Source organism: Cucurbita pepo, chromosome LG05 (assembly GCF_002806865.2).
Source record: "Cucurbita pepo subsp. pepo cultivar mu-cu-16 chromosome LG05, ASM280686v2, whole genome shotgun sequence".
Classification (NCBI taxonomy): domain Eukaryota; kingdom Viridiplantae; phylum Streptophyta; class Magnoliopsida; order Cucurbitales; family Cucurbitaceae; genus Cucurbita; species Cucurbita pepo.
The window spans coordinates 6,957,329-6,977,137 of NC_036642.1; the positions used below are offsets into that span (position 1 = coordinate 6,957,329).

At 35.3% G+C, this 19,809-nt stretch overlaps 4 protein-coding genes across 4 annotated transcripts; 2 read left to right on the forward strand and 2 right to left on the reverse strand.

Annotated features, from left to right (window-relative positions):
• Positions 1 to 5,264: 5,264 nt before the first annotated feature.
• On the forward strand, positions 5,265 to 7,358 carry LOC111796147 (NAC domain-containing protein 104-like). The gene is made up of 3 exons (XM_023678859.1): positions 5,265 to 5,448; positions 6,207 to 6,493; positions 7,215 to 7,358. The coding sequence occupies exons 1-3, from the start codon at positions 5,265 to 5,267 to the stop codon at positions 7,356 to 7,358; spliced, it is 615 nt and encodes a 204-aa protein (XP_023534627.1).
• Positions 7,359 to 11,245: 3,887 nt separating this feature from the next.
• On the forward strand, positions 11,246 to 12,436 carry LOC111795086 (U-box domain-containing protein 26-like). Its single transcript, XM_023677328.1, has one exon. The coding sequence runs from the start codon at positions 11,246 to 11,248 to the stop codon at positions 12,434 to 12,436; it is 1,191 nt and encodes a 396-aa protein (XP_023533096.1).
• Positions 12,434 to 14,365, reverse strand: LOC111794747. Its single transcript, XM_023676879.1, has 2 exons — positions 13,987 to 14,365; positions 12,434 to 12,896 (listed from the first exon to the last, which is right to left on the reverse strand). The coding sequence occupies exons 1-2, from the start codon at positions 14,323 to 14,325 to the stop codon at positions 12,561 to 12,563; spliced, it is 675 nt and encodes a 224-aa protein (XP_023532647.1). The 5' UTR covers positions 14,326 to 14,365; the 3' UTR covers positions 12,434 to 12,560.
• A 508-nt stretch (positions 14,366 to 14,873) lies between these two features.
• Positions 14,874 to 19,662, reverse strand: LOC111796159 (ras-related protein RABC1-like). Its single transcript, XM_023678880.1, has 7 exons — positions 19,443 to 19,662; positions 19,097 to 19,302; positions 18,311 to 18,379; positions 17,290 to 17,355; positions 17,003 to 17,124; positions 15,378 to 15,506; positions 14,874 to 15,120 (listed from the first exon to the last, which is right to left on the reverse strand). Exons 2-7 carry the CDS (start codon positions 19,230 to 19,232, stop codon positions 15,013 to 15,015), a joined length of 630 nt encoding a protein of 209 aa, XP_023534648.1. The 5' UTR covers positions 19,233 to 19,302; positions 19,443 to 19,662; the 3' UTR covers positions 14,874 to 15,012.
• Positions 19,663 to 19,809: the final 147 nt, after the last annotated feature.

Below are 19,809 nucleotides of genomic sequence, written 5' to 3' on the forward strand. Positions count from 1 at the left end.
CTTCCCCAATTATTCACAATTTTTCGTGCTAATATAAATACACACATCACAATATTATATGTGCTCCTTTCTTTTTCGTTGATTTTTGGGAGATATGAGCATAGTCAATAGTCATGCTTAGGAAGCACGTATACACGCCTACCTAATGGGTTCATGTAATATGTTTGAACGGTGAGCAGAGAAGTACTATGCATCCAACCATACCTACATTACTATTAGCTTAGGTTTTCTAGTTAAAAAGCTATATATCGAACTTGGACCGAATAACTCATAATAAAATGCACAATTGACAGAAATTTGTTGAGCGTTTATAAATATAATTGTCGGGTCAACAAAAAAAAGAAGAAAAAAAAAGCAACTTTTGCGAATTTGGCATGCGAACTCATTGTTTTTACATAATTCATAACTTTAATTATAGTTGAAACATTGTTCATCATTAAATCTTATATTCTATGAATATTATTGTCTACCCTTTTGGTGAATTGGGATGAGTTAATTAAGAAAGCCCCAAAGATTGTGTTCTCCAATATCCAACAATCAGCCATCCAAAATTTCAATTTCACTTTTATGTTCTTTTTTTCAAACCTAAAAGCATGCTACAATATCATGAATTTGTACTTCAATTTAGATTTCGTTGTTCAATAGGTATGAATGCGTTTTTTCGTCGTTTTTTTGTTTCTTCTTTTTCATCTAAATATGTTACAAAATATATTTGTGATACTCGAGTAAATGAGTGGTACATGATTGAATCGATGTCACGTCTCAATGAGAGTGATTCTAAGGATATGATAACTAAGAAAAACTTAAAAAAACTGAACGTTACTATTTATACTAACAAGGTGTATATTCATTTTTTAGTGGCTAGATAATAAGAATTCCAAAGTTAAGCATACTTTGTTTGGTGGAATTTTGTGTTGGTTACGTCTTGTAAATTTTTCGATGATGCATGTAAGTGAAAACAAAGTATGCTACTAGAAGTTAAAAATGTGATCATGTCGTACGGAAATATAAGAGCCATCAAGGGTCGATTTCGAATTTTGATTCCTGATCTGAATCATGGACATGAGGTGTTACAATTTTAATAGATGATGATGAAGAACGAGACACTAAATTCACTCAACCTAATTAAAATTAAAAGAATTTAAACAAGTTACATGTGAGATCCCACGTTAGTTGAAGAGGAGAACGAAATATTATTTATAAGGGCATGGAAACTTCTCTTTAGCAAACTAGTTTTAAAAACCTTGAGAGGAAGCCGGAAAGGAAAAGCCTTAAGAGAACAATATCTACTAGCAGTTGACTTGAGCCATTACAAACGGTTTCAGAGCCTTAGAGGGGGGGTTGACACCAGGCAGTGTGCGAGCGAGACGTTAGGCCCATAAGGGGAAGGTGGATTATGAGATCCCACATCGGTTCGAAAACTCGAAAGAAAAAATTTCCATATTTGAGGTGAAGATTCCCAACCTTTCTATTTCCTTTATTGACTTATAGATACCTAAGTTATGGGTATGATATGAAACAACTTTGTCTATGTTGGGAAAAAGAGAGAGACAACCATGCTCTAACTATGTCTCTCTTTTGAAAGGGAGTGGTTAGCAATTGATCAAATAAGGGTCGTTAAGAGGATGGTACAAACATGAAACGTGGTGGAAGGGAACGATCCATTTCTTATAAAGGTGTGGAAATCTCTTCTTAGTAAACGCATTTTAAAGTCATGAGACTGATGACGATAAATAACAGATCAAAGGGAAAATATTTGTTGGCGATGAGTTTTGGTTGTTACAATTGGTTTCAGAGCCAGTTCCCAAATGGTGCGAGACACTGGTTAGAGTAGGGTTAGACTCTCCTCATAGGAGATATGTTTTAGAATCGTGAGTCTAACGGCGATACGTAACAGGCTAAAGCGGACAATATCTTCTAGTGGCTGTTACAAATGGTATTAGAGCAAGATACCGGGCTGTGTGCCAGCGGGGACGTTTTAAAATTCAAATAAAACAATATCCGTTCGTGATAGACTCAGAGAGTTACACATTTTCTTTTATTTTTGCTTTGGGATAAGCACCAAATGTCTCCCACTTGTGGGTGATATATATTTTAAATGCTTTTAGATATGACCTCTCAACTAAAACCATTTCAACTTTAGTGAGTTGTAATGTAATGATGACTTCAACAAACCTTAATATTTATTTATCCTCAATTTTCTCGACTATATATAATAGACTGAACTATATGTAGTATTCTCCGTAACTCTATTTATCAAAATTTATTAATATAAACTTTTAATCATCGTGGAGTTTATTTATATTTTCTCTCTTGTTCTTCGTCTTTTTCTTAATCTAAATCGAGCACACGAGTTTCATATTTTGATCCTAAAAAATAAAAATTTGTATTTTGTGTTAAGATTTTTTTCGAGAGTTACAAGAAATATTAACTTGCTTTTTGAAAAAATAATATTAATCATACCCATTTTCAAACAATAATTATAAATAAGATTCTTGTCGATTCAGTTGGTGTCTTAGTTTCTAAAGTTTAGTTAAAGTAATAAAGTAATTAAAACACATTACAAAATCAAAAAATTGTTATTTTTAAACAATATTATATTTTTAAAAGACGAGTTATTATTATAGTAGTCAAGATCGTCACAATCAAGTTTTGTTTTACTTGCAATAGAAAGAAAAAAATAATCACGAATAATTCAACTTGATCGATGATATTGTGTCGGCACCAACTATAAAATCGAAGATACAAAAAAAAAAAAAAAAAACGAAAAAAAAAAAAANAAAAAAAACGACTATTGAATTTTGAGTACGTTAGAAATTAATATGAACAATTTTTGTTTAAGAGCCAACAAAATGATGAGATGGGAGAATAAAAAATAGAAGAAATTGGGTTTGTATGGCAATGATTATGTATTTGATAACAGTAATCTCGTGAGTCTCGTGAGTGATTGATTTTAAAAGTGATTAGACATGACTCGACTCTTTAAATGTCACCAACCATTATCTAATTCATTTATATCATTGGAGTCGATCATAATAAGCTTTGTATTATACCTCTTATTTCATAGTTTTTAAATTGGAAATTGGTTTGGTAACATAAAATAAATAAACCTTATTGAATAGATAGATCTCGGGTTAGACTTTGAACCGTTCTTTGACCCAGTCGGTGGACGCTATGAGAATTTCAGCTAATTAGAATTTATCCACTCGTAATCGTTTTGTGACAGGATTGAATTTGATATCTTCGTCATTTTCTTCAGTTCCTTACGTCTTTTCCTTCAACCAATTAGGAGTTTGTTCTCAGTTGTAATTGTCATTTGAAGATCAATGATCGCCGCTGGTTTTGTTCGTCAATGTGTTGTCCGTTCCCTAATCATATCGTTCATGAACGTATTCTAGTTATACCGTTATAGGAACTTATTCTAACCATATTGTTTTATCAATCTATCATAATCATGTCTTTTTCTATACATAACCGAATCATATTGTTATCATCAATCATATCTTAGTCATATCCTTACATTACGTTTATCGTATCTTTCTTACGTCCTATTTCACACATATCATTGAACACATTGTAACGTAAGAGTTATCATATCATTCACATATCATAATACATACCTAACATATCATAGTCATATTGGTTCATGAACAATTCACAGATATCAAATTTATGACACGTGCAGAACCACGAAGCACGTGTTAGCATCAAATATAATCATGTCGATAGTAAGGTCACTTACTTGATTAGCTTAAGCTGGTGTCACCAATTTATCCTTAATGAAAGTTTGGTTTTGTAAAAGTTTTAACGAGTAATTCCGCATTCAATGTTCATGATATGTACAGTAGCGTTTTAGCTAAAGTAGAAAATTTAGGGTCGTTACACTACTTGTGTTCTTAGAAGTAGCTTCGTTTCATGGCCATGGAATGCACAATGGGGTCAATCGCCTCAAGTCGCTCTGTTTCCCTCTCTCGATTGTTCGTTTGTTTTTTGAGTTAAGGATATGGTGGTGAATTGTATACTGTTTCCCTCCAACTGTCGTTGGGGGAAGGTGTCGTCGGTTGAGATTTATATCATAAAATTTAATAATTACTTTTATTTTCCTCCAATTTTAATTGTTTTATTTGCAATATAATATTATACATTATATCAAAATTGAAGGTTATTAGTATAATCTTGAATAGTATGTAATTGACATATGAGAGAATTATATTTAAGTAACATCCCGAATGACCTATAGTATGTAGATAAGGTTGGGTGTTTGTCCTGCTAACACTATTGATACAACTCATTTTGTAATTGTTATAAAAGATTTAATTCAAATCGTTTATGCGAAAAAATATGTATAGGGTTATCATATACGATAAATTTGTTAATCGAGAAGTTTAATATTTCATAAGATGATCATATGTGACTCGATCCTAATCCTGGTTAAATTATGAATTCTATCCGTGAGAGTTTGTCTTATGATTTGCATGTGTGAGAATGACATTTGTAGTCGATTCAATATGTTTATCATTTTAGGTACTAGACCAAGTAGAGAACATAATTTAACGAGATGAAGTTCACTCTTTTCTATATAAGACAAGCTCCCTCGAGTAGTAATTTCAAGACTTGAATAATGGGGTCTCACCCTTATACTAAACTTATGGTTGGATCATAAACAAATGGTCCTTTGACTTAGTTGTACTTACGAACAACTCGAGAATGACGGACTTGTGATAATTATATCAATGGACATACCCATTTGTCTGAATTTAAAAGTAATTACGTATGGATAAACAAAATTAGACAAAATGATTAACCATTCATCAACGACTTTCCTTTATGTTTTATCGGATTTGATTGACCTCGTCCCATTTCATAAATCTCCGAGCTACCCTTAATCGCTTTTTTTTTTTTTTTTTTTTTTTTTTTTNGGAATTACATATGAAAATTCCCCATGATTAGCTCAATTAATGGCTCTACTTGAATCCAAATTTCTTAAACTTACCCACAACAACAATCCAGACTGGTTCTTCTTTTGTTGTGTCCCACTTTTACAATAAAACAAAAAAACAACACCACTTTTGTTTCCTTTCCAAAAGTGTGGGACAGGCAGCATGGTTGGATAAAATTGCATGTAAAAATCAAAAAACAAACACATAATGACTTATCCTCTTATAAATACACCAAATGGGCTGCAGAGTTTCTCCATTAACTTAGCTGCCATTTCACAGCTTTTCTTGAAGAACACAAAAAAAAAAAAAAAAAAAAAAATCCTNATGGAAGCCAGCAGTGAAAATAGGTTCAATTTGTTGCCTCCTGGTCTCAGATTTTGCCCAACTGATGAAGACCTTGTGCTTCACTTTCTTTATCATAAGGCTTCTCTTGCCTCACCTCACCATTCTTCCAATTCCATCATTCCTCAGCTTCAACTTCATCTCTATAACCCTTGGCAATTCCATGGTAACATCTTTCTCTCTTTCTCTCTCTCAATTTACCCTAATTTCGTGAGATCCCACGTCGATTTGAGAGAGTAACGAGTGTCAGCGAGGACACTAGGCCCTAAAAAGATAGATTGTGAGATCCCACATCAATTGGAGAGAAAAAACGAGTGCCAATGAGGACGTTGGGCCCTTAAGGGGGTAGATTGTGAGATCTCACGTCAATTGGAGAGGAGAACGAGTGTCAACGAGGACGTTGGGCCTAAATAGGGTGGATTGTGAGATCTCGCATCAATTGTAGAGAAGAACGAGTGCCAACGAGGACGTTGGGCCTTAAAGGGGGTAGATTGTGAGATCCTACATCAATTGAAGAGGAGAACGAGTGCCAGCAAGGATGCTGGACCTCGAAGAAAGTGGATTGTGAGATCCCACGTCGATACGAGAGAGTGAAACAAAACATTTTTTATAAGATGTGGAAACCTCTCCGTAGCATTTGTGTTTTAAAATTTTTGAAGAGAAACTCAATAGGAAGTCAAAATAGGACAATATTTACTAGCAGTGGACTTGAGCTGTTACGTCTACCATTTTAGTAAGCTACAAGATTTTGAGATTCGGTTATCAAAATTAGTATCCAAAACCAATAACGTGTTTAAAATGACTTTTTATGCGTTTTTTAATACCTAAAAAGGTGTTCCAACCTATTGTTTACCGAACCATCGTATCGTAACGTTTGAACTTTTAAGAGTACTAAGAGTGAATTAAAACTGGCGTTTTGGACAGGGAGAGCACTTTCAAATGGGGATATTCATTACTTTTTCAGCACAGTGGGAGAAAGCAAAGCAACAGAGAATGGATATTGGAAAGATGTGTTAATGGATGAGCCAATCTTGTGCAGTGCCACTGGGGACGAAGTGGGTATCAAAAAATATCATATTTTCTTTGTTGGTGAAGGAGATGACTCGCCAACGCCCATCCAAACCACCTGGGTTATGCAAGAATACCGCATTTATAGCTACCTTTTGGATACCCATGCCCACTCTCCAGACACTCTACCAAAACAAGAATCAGTAAGTCAAACAAAAATCAGCCATCTTTCTGTTCATCTTCATCTGTTCTTGTTCTTTCAATTTCTTATTTCTTGGTATCTTTTTTCGTTTTGGTTGATTATAAATATGTAATGTCCCACCTCCGATGGGAGGAGAATGAAATATCTTTTATAAATGTGTGGAAACCTTTCCTTAGCAGACGCGTTTTAAAAACCTTGTGGGGAAGCCCGAAAGGGGAACCCAAAGAAAACAATATCCGTTAGCGATGGGTTTGGGCCGTTACAAATGGTATCAAAGTCAGACACTGGACAATGTGCCAGTGAGAAGGCTGTTCCCCGAAGTGGGTAGACACAAGTCAGTGTACTAGTAAGGACGTTGGATCCCAAAGGGGGTGGATTTGGTGGGGGTCCATATCAATTAGAGAAAGGTACGAGTGCTAACGAGGAAGTTAGGCCCTGAAGGGAGTGGATTGCGATATCCCACGTCGGTTGGAGAGGAGAATGAAACGCCCTTTATAAGGGTGTGGAAACCTCTCCCTATCCGACACGTTTTAAAAACCTTGAGGGAAAGCTCGAAAGGGAAACCCAAAGAGCACAATATCTACCCGCAGTGGGTTTGGGCCGTAACAAAATCTTTGTGTTTTTCAATGGTTTCTAGCACAGTTTGGTTTGGTGAAATATGTTCAGGTCGTTAGTTTATTTGGAATTAACGTAAATTCTTATTATTGTTGTAATTTGAACAGGAGTTCGGACTATGGGTTATGTGTCGAGTTTTTGAAGCAAAAGACAATAGTACAAGAAGTATCTTTAGTTACGAGGACGACGAAGATAATGAAAGTGAACTTTCATATTTGGATGAGATGTATTTGTCGATCGATGATATTTGAATCGATTATGAATATTTATTAAAGTTCTAATGGTTTTTTAATCTAATTTTATTATAAACAAAGTCCCATATATTTTAGTCTCTAACGTAACAATTTAGTTATCGTACGTACAAATTTAATTTAATCCATGTTAAGTTGTTAAATTGAAAACTCAAAGGAAAAATCATCTTTGTTTTAGGTTATCTTTCATGTTCGACGTCGAAAATTCATACATCGATTTCTATCGTCACTTGCATGAATGACAGTCCTATTATGGACAAAAAAATCTGTAAATATATTTCATAAACGATATCATGATTAGACGTTCATAATAAATTCATATTATTATCAACAACGTAGAGGAAAAATAGATAACATGAAGTTAAATAAAAAGAAGCAACACATTAAACTGATCGAAGGGCTTCTAAACCAAATATGAATGCAACTATTCCAACTTTGTTTCCATGGCCTCCATGATGATACCGTCATCCAATATGGGTGTCTTTCTTTTACTGAAAAAATGTAGCAGGTGACTTGAGTATTTAAAGATACTGAGTAAGTAGCTTCACTATTTGGGTTGAAAAATGCAAATATATGCAATCACGTATCCTTTCATTATATCATAGTCTTAGTCTCACTTTTCAATCTGGGCCGATTAAATGTGCATTACTTTTGTACATGTAGCCCACGAATGCGCAAATGAACTCACTGGACCTGACCTTCGACTAGTGTATACTTGTGCTACTGGAAAAGTTGTGGAGGGAAAGGAGTGCACATAATATCATGGTGTATACAATATTATAGTGTACTCGTCTGTATTCATCATAAGGGGAAAATATCTCGATGCACCTGACACATAAAATATATGAGGTCTCCATGCTTTTAAATCATGGCATATAATTAGACTACAGCTAGCTAGCTACCGTGATATTGACTATGCAGGATATCACGATACTCGAAAATCGAGCATCAGATATATGTTCATGCTTGATTTAGAAACAAGTTCGTGGTGTAGCAAAAGACAACGAACAGTATCATTGTTAACTAGAGAAGAAGAGTACAGAGCAATGGTTGTAGCAGCTCAGGAAAGTACATGGTCGAAACTCTTGATAGAAGATTGGCACCAGAAAATTGATTATTCAATACGATTTCATTGCGACAACCAATCTGCGATTTGCCTAGCAGAAAATTTGGTGTTTCATATTAGAACAAAACATATGGAAGTGCACTACGATTTAATTAGAGTGAAATCGAGATGTAGTAGATCAAGATAGAACACTTGTTTACAAAAGGGTTAACTTAGAAAGATTCCATTGTCAGCTCAACATAGTGCAACCAATGAGGACTAGCTGTGAGTATTAAAATATCATCACTAGTCTAATATAGTCAAGCCCAATAAATTTACGAGCTTATTGTATATTTATGCTTAGAAAAATAATTTACTAAAATATTTTAAGAAAAAGATTTAAATATTTTAATAATAGATTGGGTAGCCTCTAATATAAATATCCATCCACCTGTACGAGTAATTTTTAAAGAGCATCTTATAATATCTACTCTATTCTTGTTAATAAAAAGTTACGTTCGAACATCGAGTGAAAAACATAAACAAAGAAATAGAGTAAAATAGAGTAAAAGAAGATGATCGAGCATTTTTAACTTTGGGTGATAGTAACAAAATACAAAAGAGATTATAGGATGTCCTCTAATGGAAAATCGAACCTCCTTTGGGCTCAACCAAACCCATCTACTGTGCCCTGTTTTTGGTCCCCTATTTCATAAAAGATTCCTCGTGCATTCAACCTTTTAGAATGGATCTTAGAATAAAGATACCTAAGTTATTATAAGTTATTTAAATATAAAATAATACCCTTTTAGAATGGAAGAAGGATAAATTCAAAGGTTTGTAGAATAGAAAAGATAATTATTAGTGTAAATTGAAATCTTGAACTGGCCGACAAGATTGTGTTCAAAGATGTTTTGTTTTTCTCTTTTGTTTTGTTTTTTTGGTAAATATAAATTATTGTTTTTGACTTCTTTTGTACATTGCTCTTTCATATGTCTGTTTGTTGCTTGGATGTGTCTCTCTCTTTCCCTCTCTTCCTAAATCTTTTGGCCAAACTTAACCTAAACCTAAATTATTCTAACCTACCCTTTATCATATTCACTCCCCCTTTTCCTCCCTTTTAATTTCTAGCTTAATTGAATTGAATCTATTCATTTAACCGTGTTTTCGTTACTTAAACAAACCTTAAATTATACCATCCTGACAACTCAACGAGATCTTGAAAAGGGTAGGATACTCACAAGTATATATTACACATATACGAGTTTAAATATCTAAGTGTAACTAACTAGTAAAAAAGTACATTAATCAAAGCAATATTTAAACTTTATAAATAAATAAATAAAGTTTTAAAATGAAAATGGTCTACCTTTCCTTTTATAATAATTAATAATATAATCGTCATCAGATGAAAAATAATAATAATAATGGATCGCAAAAGACGGGAAGAAAATATAGACTTGTAGTTTCACTTTTACTTTAAAAAATCATAATAGACAGATTCATAATAATACGAAAATAGTTATTTTACAAACTTTTAATTTTCGTCCATTTTGCTCTCTAACGTTTCAAATCTTTTATAATATAATCTTTTTTAAAAATATCATTTTTTTTTCTTAAACTTTCAAATAATTATTTTAACTTCTATCTATGAGTTCATTTTATAATGCATATGGATCCCATGAGAGTGAGGAAGAATAGAGTAGACACAGGTTGAGGAGTGGGGAGGTTTGGCAGTGTTTGTGATGCCATGGCCGCCGCCCTTCAAATAAATATGGTGGGGTTGCATGCATTCATCCCAGTTGAAAAAAAATAACACAATGTCCAAATGATTACCTAAAATCTAACTTTGCTAGCCTTTTGTTTATTGATTCTAAAATCTCGTATATTCAAAGAGTTTTGTATCGATTCATACCTAAAATTCGGATAAAGATTTAGCACTTGATGACCTTGGTATTTAGTATTATCCTACGACGTGGTCACATTATTTATTCTTCATTTCTTAAGAATGAAAACTATTTTCACAAACCAACCGGAAAATTCTCAAAATGTCACCGAACATAACATTTTGAAGTTCCTATAATTGAAGAACAAAAAAAAAAAGGTGCACTTTGTTGGTGTACCCTTCTTTTATTCATCTCACAAGTTTTATGGTAAAAAGTCTAATTTCTTCTAAATTGTCAATAGTTTACCTCTAAAGTTCTAATCACGTAATAAAAAAAAAGAAATAGTAAGATCAATAAACACTTAATTTAATAAACTACCATATTTAATCAACTTCATTCATCATCGTTATCGTCATCTTTGACCACTGCATTATTATAAATAATAAATCTAATGAATTTGGAAAATTATTACATTTATGGAGGAATATAGTTGTGTGTATTTTAGGATGGATTCTAAATGGGAACCTAAGAAGTCTTATATGATTGGTCTCTCTCTCTCTCTCTCTGTTACTCTCTGTTTCTCAAGGAATAAGACCCATATTTTTCTCTTGTTTTGCCCACTTTTTGTTATTTGTTTGCAAAGCTCACTTCGCTCATCTCTCACAAGGATAAGCCCTTTTTTGTCCCTCTCTCTTCTGATCCTATACTGACTCTCTGCTGTGATGTCTGTCAGTATGAACAGCATTAGCTCACAGCATATCAGTACTCTCTCTTTAGTAACTGACTGTGTAAGTCTGAACATTGCCTACTTTTCTTTCCCATCACTTCCTACTCTTCTTCACCCTCTAAAAAAGCCTTTGAGAACTCTTTTATAATCCACTTCTCAAAGTTCGCCATATCTCTCTTTCTTATAGTGATACCCACTCTCTTGTTTCCCTCCTTGTTGTTGGTTTATCATGAAAGAAGCTCAGGAGACCATCCCTCACTTGTTTAGATGTCCAATAAGTTTGGATTTGTTGAAAGATCCTGTGACCCTTTGCACAGGACACACTTATGAAAGATCCAGCATTCAGAAATGGTTGGCCTCTGGCAATCTCACATGTCCTGTAACAATGCAGAGGCTGCATGACCCTTCTTTTGTTCCTAACAACACTCTTCGCCATTTGATTACTCAGTGGCTGCAGATGAGTGACCAAATCAACCCTCACTGCGTTTCTGCTATTGATTCTATGTCTGCTTTGAGAAGCAAACTTGAATCTGATGAGTTTTCTTTTGGATACAAGATTCAAGTTCTCCAAAGAGTGAAGATTTTATACGAGGAGTCCCCTTGTAATTCTTGTTTGATCCAATTTGGGTTCTTGTCAGTGCTCTTGGAGTTGGTTTTTGGTCAAACAGAAGCTAAACTATCTCAAGAGTATCAGGAATTTGTAGAGCAAGCCCTTGGTTTTGTGGTTACTGTGGTCTCTCTTGATCAGATACAGTCCCTAAATGTGTTAATGGAGGAGTCTAAACTATCAAGGTTCTTGGTTTTGTTCAGCCATGGCACTGCCATGGTCAAGATCAGTTTGTGTCATCTGGTTGAGGCAATTTCATCTTCAGTTCAGGCTAAAGATCTAAGTGCTTTGCTAGGAAGCAGCACCGAGCTTTTGCACGAAATCGTGCAACTTCTACATCATAATTCAGAGGCCTCCGATGCAGCAACCAAGGCCATATGGTCACTAAGTAAATTGGAACAAAACATAGACAATTTGGTTGCAGAAGGTGCGGTTAGTGGGCTTATTACATACATTCTCAACGCACAACAACGAGAAAGAAGCTCTATACGAGTGGGAATGGCAGCAATTGAGAAACTTTTGGTGATAAGAAGAGCAAAAGAGGAAGTGATGAATAATCCAAACGGGGTAAACGCTATTGTGAAGATGGTTTTTAGAGTGTCAGATCATGGAGGTAGTGAAAGTGCTGTTAGTTCACTTATAAGTTTATGTTATGATTCAGTAGAAGCAAGGGAAGAGGCCATTAAAGATGGAGTTTTGAGTCAATTGCTTCTGCTTCTGCAAAGTCAGTGCAGTGCAATGACCAAAACAAAGGCAAGAGTCCTGCTTAAGCTTCTTAGATCCAAATGGGTTGAGGACAAAAGAAAACTATAAGGTGTAATAATGATATTATATCCCTCACAGCTTTGATGGGGCCGTCCGTTTGTTTTCTTCTTTTGCTTTACATTATATAGCCTGCAAAATCTATTAGGATACATCGTCAAATCATTAAAGCAGATTAGATTGAGTGAACCTGAAGCAGAATCACAGCCGTTGATGATGTGTGGATCAAGTCTCCAATGCCAAATAACAGCCTGAACCTGTCATAATACACCTGATTAACAATCATGACAAGTTTCAGCTCAAAAATAGTACAGCAATTGCAGAGACTTACATGTGATTTAGAAAGACAGGGGCAGGGCACATGGTTGATGGCCCACTCAGTTTGCTGGAAGCACTTCCTGCTTGGCCTGTCAGCAATGGCATTTTGCGTGAATGAAAGCACATCAGACCCAGCATCTTTCTCCATTTGTTGGAATTGCAGCTCCGACAGGTACTTGTGATGGGACTTTTCCTTGCCAATACGAACATCAGAACAGTAAATAATTGAAAAGGCTGTGGTTTTACAAACCAAAAGTTACTTGAAGCAAAAACTTTGCTGTGAACTTTCTTGAAAAAGTGAGGGAAATTGCATGAATGAAAGAATTCTATGAACACCCGAATTGTCGTAAAAGAGAAATTTCTATTAATATGAGGACCCACAAAAGACCTACAAGAACTTTAGAACAATTGTGGTCTCGCCATTATAAAGTTAATGCACAAGTATAAAATCAGTGCAGTGTCACCTTTTTAAATGGTGACTTCCCTTTTCTTAGTAGGAATCAATCAACATTTAAGATAAAAGGAGGAAAAATTTGAAGCCTCTATTATCATCCAGCCGAGTGCTAAAAAATTTGTCCACTTACAGAGCTTTTTATGCATACAAATTCTTATAGATGTCCAAGAAAGTGTACAGAACTGTTGCAATGAACTAATCAAACTAGGAGGGAGGTCAGTGCTTTGTTTCTTTCACATATGAGATATTCACATAATGAGAATCAAGAAAAGTGGTAATGGTGAATTGATTTTCAGCCAGCAATGGAGCATGTTTATCCACGCATAAAGCTGCATCCATTGCCGCATGCTCTTCTGCAAAACAATATACGACACAGTACTGCACATGATTCATTATGGCCACATAGCTTTGCGTGCAAAATGTTAAGAGAAACCATGAATGTAGGATATGCATCAGTGATTTCTTGATAGTTAGATTTACTCTTGATTTGACCAAATCCTTTATTATATCATTTATATTGGAAGAAAGCCATTTGCAATCTGATAATGTTCGTCATATAAGTTTAATAAACATTATATCTAAAATTAGGTGGTTCTGAAGAATGGAAACTTCGGCTAAGCATCAATTTACAGAACTGTGAACTTCTATTTTAGAATAAAGAATCAACGACGACTGAACATTGTTTTTAAAAGTTAAATTAATTTACAAATCCAAAGACCTCAATCAGAGTTGTTGCAACCGAATCACTACACAAACATATTTGCACGAAAGTTAAAATTGAAAAAAAGAATTCGATTACGCAGCACAAATGTACAGAATTAGTGCGAACCACAGTGAAGCAGAGAAGAGTTTGATTGAAATCGCCAAGAGGTTGCAACTCCCTGCCTCTATCAAGAAGCTCCACAGGTTCCGATACTCCTGGAAAAATGGCAGCACTCGCTTCTCTCTCGCAGAAGAACTCACATGGCAAGATCTCGGTTGAATCGGATGGAGTGAGCAAGGGGAGGGAGAAGAGCAACAAACGTCTGGTCGGTAATCGATAATGGTCAGAAAATGAGAGTGGCTTTGAAGGCTTAGGGTTAGGATTTGTTGAAGGATCATGAGAGGAAGAAGAAGGAAATGGAAGATGGGGAATCAGTACTCTTGCATTTGCAGAACCCATTTCCATTGGTTTTGGTGGAATCAGTACTTTTTCAGCCTTATTTTCATATTTCCCATAATAAATTGGCTAAATATATGGTATGTTTGATATGAAATATAATGTTTCGGCCTAATGCATGACCCCGATGTCGATATATGCGTTATAATAAAAGGAAAATGTTGGGACCTCATGCATATGTGTGTTCATGCCCATCGGAGAATAACCATTTTTTTATGATGATATGGACACGTGCTAGCCCGACCAAGAAAGGGGTCCAAGAGATGTGTGAACTAAATGGTGAATCCATACTCGGAACGTGTGTAGAATAGTAAATACATATCCAATTACTTGCTTAGGATAGCCGCCTAAGTGAATATATATATTGATATGATAGGTCTCACTAATGATTGTATGTGCTTGAATCTACCCGCTATCCCCAATAGCGGGTCACTTACTGAGTATTTTTGGTTCCCCTGTACAACTGACGGGGACATCGCAACTTAACTTAAGTAGGATTACACACGAAATCATGAAGTCTTATATTTCCAATTTTGAACTTTTGCCTGTACAAGAAAGAAAGCCAGCACGAAGATAAGACCCCCTTCAATTTGTAACAGAATTTGTGAGAGATATTATAATAAAACTGTAACACCATGCTTTTCTACTATAGTTTTACAAATAACTTGGGAAAATAACCAGCAAATGAATCAAATTTCAGCAACAACTGCTTGTGGATGCATCAAGCTGTGGAGGCCTTTCCTTGAAGATGTTCTTTCTCACTCCTTTAGACCCTTCAGATAAAAGGCTCGGCGTCTCGAGAATCTGCATATAAGACTCGATATTATCGCGTTTCATCGTCCATGCAGAATTCAGTTTAAGTTCAAGATACCCTTATTCAAACATGACTTTACAAGAGGTTTTAAAAATCTCATACGTGGCCGCCTTTTTCTTTCGAAAAATATCAGACATGATGATTGTTACAACGGAGAAATAACACGTTCCTGATAGTTACTAACCAATTATGAATCCTTTGCCCAGAAGATGAATTAAAAGTGGTGGTACTAAACTCATATTCTTACCTTTAGAACAAGTTCTTCAAAGCACTGTTGTACATTGACTCGAGTTTTGGCACTGCATTCGATAAAAAGACAACCGTGTTCCCTGGCCAGCTCAATTCCCTCTTTCTTTGTTACTGTTCTATAACTTTCCTGAAAAAGATTAAGTTAGATGCAAACAATGAAGAACAATATGAGAAGTGATTACAAGAATCCCACATCGAGTATTTGAACAAAACATTCAAACACAAGGATTTCATTTTTGTAAGAAACAATTTTTTTTTTTTAACTAGAAACAAATGACTTCATTGATAGAATGAAATTACACAAAGAGGGGATGAAAGCCAAAAAACACCATGGAAATTACAGAAAGGTTGTCCATTTGGCACTAAGAATGGATGAACCATATGATAAAATCTACACCAAGAAAAGCTAACAAAAATAAGGTCAGAACTGAGTCTGAATCCCTAACCAGGTTAAGCCATAGAATTTTCTTCTCCTTCGTAGTTAAGAAATCAATTGAATTCTATAGTTAGGAACTAAAACGAAATTCAGAATGTTCAATATTGCCGTTTAAGTTTGGAATAAGAGAAGATATTACATGGATTTGTAAAGGAAAAAAAGATATTGGCCTTCATTTTACCAACTGAATTCAATTTTTTCCCAATAAGATATAAAAACTAAGATGAAGTATCTAATGGCAAATCATACATCTTTTAAAAAAATAGAACACAGTTCGAAAGCTAAATTATTGTTCCAATCAACCTTCAAATTTATTTGGAACTGGATTTAAAATCTTGAGTTCATGGATTCCAAGGTTGTTAGGCCTCTAATACTATATGATACTATATGTCTATAAAAGGAAGGGAAAATGGAGATTGTATCTCTTATGACGGTTAGATTACGAGTTTGGTATAGTTTGTAAGCGGGAAGTGAGCTTGAGAATATGTACTTCAGGATAGGTTTTGCGCATGGGATGAGCCAGCCCTCTCGAATAGGCTAGATTAAGTGTCTTGACACTCTTCTAGGCTTTTTAATAGTAACTAACAGCCTGGTTACCCAATCGTATGGATAATCCTTGCCGATTCATAACTCAACCAATTCTTAAATTATCAACATGTTATCGATAGTTAACCTGAAATTGTAACAGCCCAAACCCACCGCTAGCAGATATTGTCCTCTTTGGACTTTCCCTTTCTAGCTTCCCCTTAAGATTTTTAAACGCGTCTGCTAGGAAGAGGTTTCCGCACCCTTACAAGGAATGCTTCGTTCCCCTCTTCAACCGCTGTGAGATCTCACAATCCACCCCCCTTGAGAGCCCAATGTCCTTGCTGGCACATGCTCGGTGTCTGGCTCTGATACCATTTGTAACAGCTCAAGCCCACCGTTAGCAGATATTGTCCTCTTTGGACTTTCCCTTTTGAGCTTCCCCTCAAGGTTTGAAAACACGTCTGCTAGGGAGAGGTTTCCACACCCTTACAAGAAATGTTTCATTCCCCTCACCAACGGATGTGGGATCTCGTAGAAATGCCTCTTTGGCATGTGAATTTCAATTCACCATTTGGTCAATTAATCAACATCTACACAATTGTTACAGTAACCTGCCTCAAGCGTATGGAAAATTTCAAATAGAAGTTGAAGACGCATACCTTATCAACTTTGTTTCCAACAAGCATCTTTATGCACTCTGGATTTGTTGAATATAGGTCTATTTCCCTCGCCCATACCTCAGTCAGGTTTGTAAATGTCTCTCTCCGCGTTACATCATAAACTGTCACAGTTGCCCTTCTATGTCATAATCAAGAATTGCAAAATATTGGACAGAAGAACAAGCAAACTTACAATTTCGTAAATCATGTATAATGTTTAAACTACGCATATGTAAGATATATACTTAGTTAGGAAGAATCACATAAAAAGAGGAATTAGAACACACCCATAATGATCCCTTGGGCACCTCTGTAGTATGAACTAGTCAATGTTCTGAATCTCTCCTGCCCAGCTGTATGATTGAATATTGAGTTAGTGGTAAACTAGATTTCTTTCATGCAAATTCAGTACAAGAAACATATAAGAACTAATGCTCTAGTACCATCGAAAAAGTCACGGCTAATGAACAAGAACGACCATATCATCTTTATAATTGACAGCACTAAAACCATTAGACAACAATTGAGAATTAGAATAAGCCTGACCATTTGTGCAATTCTTTAGTCTGTTAAATCAATATTCAAATTTGGTTCGAACATTATTATGAACAAGTTTATAATCTCGATGAAATAGCTCTAGTAGGCTGTAGGTTCAACAAAGCTTTACATGAACATGCAGAGTTCATTCATGTTGAATTGATCTATAAAGCAGAACCACATCATATTTATGGTCAATGTTAACAAGCATTTTCGTCATCTATATTTATTTTTTGATTAATTAAATTTATTACGGTCATCCATTCATTTAATGCCTCATAGTATGGATCACTCCCACTCTGGGACTAGGGAGATCCCCTAGACATCCTATTTCCGTGCCTTTCCTCCTTCTCCCCCTATTATCAAAGAAAAAGGCCCCGCTTCCATTGGGGCCCCATTCTAACTTCTACAGTCGACACAACTGAAATATGTGTTCCAGCACTCATCGGGTTCATGATAAGGGCGTGTAAGTACAAAATGAACTTTTGTGCTGCTGAAGAAAAACCAAGCTATGCAAAGGGATAGGCCTCAATGTATTTATAATTTAGTATACTGTACAGCTGCCTGCCTATTCTTAGCAACCATATTACTTGTACAATATCTTCTGGTAAATTACTCATATTATACATCCGTTCCGTGCTTCTTTGCAAAAACAAATACCTTTAACATGTGTGAGAAATAGAACAGATGCCCTCTCAAGAAAGAAAATGCAGGAAGACGAAAGAACAGAAGAATGCTACGAAAATTATGTACATGGACAAGCTTAATTACCTGTATCCCAAATTGCAAGTTTCAGCTTCTTACCCCCAGCAGTAACATACTTTACCTTAAAATCGACGCCTACGCATAAAAAATAACAATCATTTAATTAGAATTGGTTTCTATTTATCTGATAGCTATCCTGCCATCACAGGGCACAGATTATGTAGAAATTCAACTCTAAATGACCAGTGATAATTGAGCTGCTAGAAATGATACAGTGCATATTCTTTTGACAAAGAACATTGATTGATGTTTGAAAAGTTGCAAACTAGAAAACAGAACATATTACAATTAGCCATTGATTAAATGCCAATAATAAAGCCATTGTCATAGTACTACAAAGCTATTTCAACAAAAACGAATTGAGAATACAAAGGAATAAGAACTAACCTTACATTACTCGAAAACAATGATTTTCCATTAGACATTGATATACAAATTAGCTCTTTATGACTTCTCATATTTAGCTTTCCAGATATGATTAAAGCTAAAGTCCTTAAACTGTCCTAAAAAATGACACACAAACTTGATCATCTTAGAGCTTCATTCTGCTCTTGTTCCTTTTTCTTAACATTGGTCCTCTAAATTTTCCCTTCCATTTCATTTGTTTGTTTTCAATCTCAACTCCTCCATGCAGAAGGTGGAGTGAAACTTCAGCATTAGCAGCATTTCATGATCTATCGACATTGTTCTTAAAAATGATAAACCAATTTGTCACAGCTCATTTTCAACAAAATGAATAAGATCCCACAAAATCAAAAGGGAAAAGTGCAAAATAACTCTTTAAGAACTGACCGATTGTAGGTGAGAGATCCTCGAAGCTATCGGAAGTGAAACTCAACAGCAGACTACTTTTCCCAACCCCCGAATCCCCAATCATCAACAATTTGAACAAGTAATCAAACTCGGTTTGATTCGACGTCGAATCCATCGAATCCGCCCTCCAACGGGTCCAACTCAATCAACAATTTTCAAAATAAGATCGCTTCCAGATCACGTACCTAAACAAATAAAATAAAACCCGGATTCGTATAAATCAAAACAGCATATGAAAAGGGCAATATCGGTGCCAGAAACAGATTTCAACAAATCACAACGAAATTACGCATAGCATGACGTTAAAACGGATCAGATTTAATACCCAAATGCCACAATCTAATAGAAATTGATGAAGCGTCCAGTGAGGAGGAAAAAAGAAACAAAGAATTTGGAGACCTCCCTGATCTTGATTTCTTTTCTATTATTTGTGGTGGTGAAGGTAATCGATTAAGAAAATGGAACTTCGATTGAAAATGCCGACCCGTGCCGAGCCCGCCCTTAACTCGGGAGTCAACTCAGGCTGATCGATTGATTGGGAAGGAGGCAACCACAAAAAAAAAATATATATATATATATATCATTTTAGCTGTATAACATAACCGATCTTGGTATTTACTAAATTCCAAGGTCGTGTGACTTTGTGACTCGTTTCAAAAAATTCCTAATTCAATATCCATGGATGGTTTGAT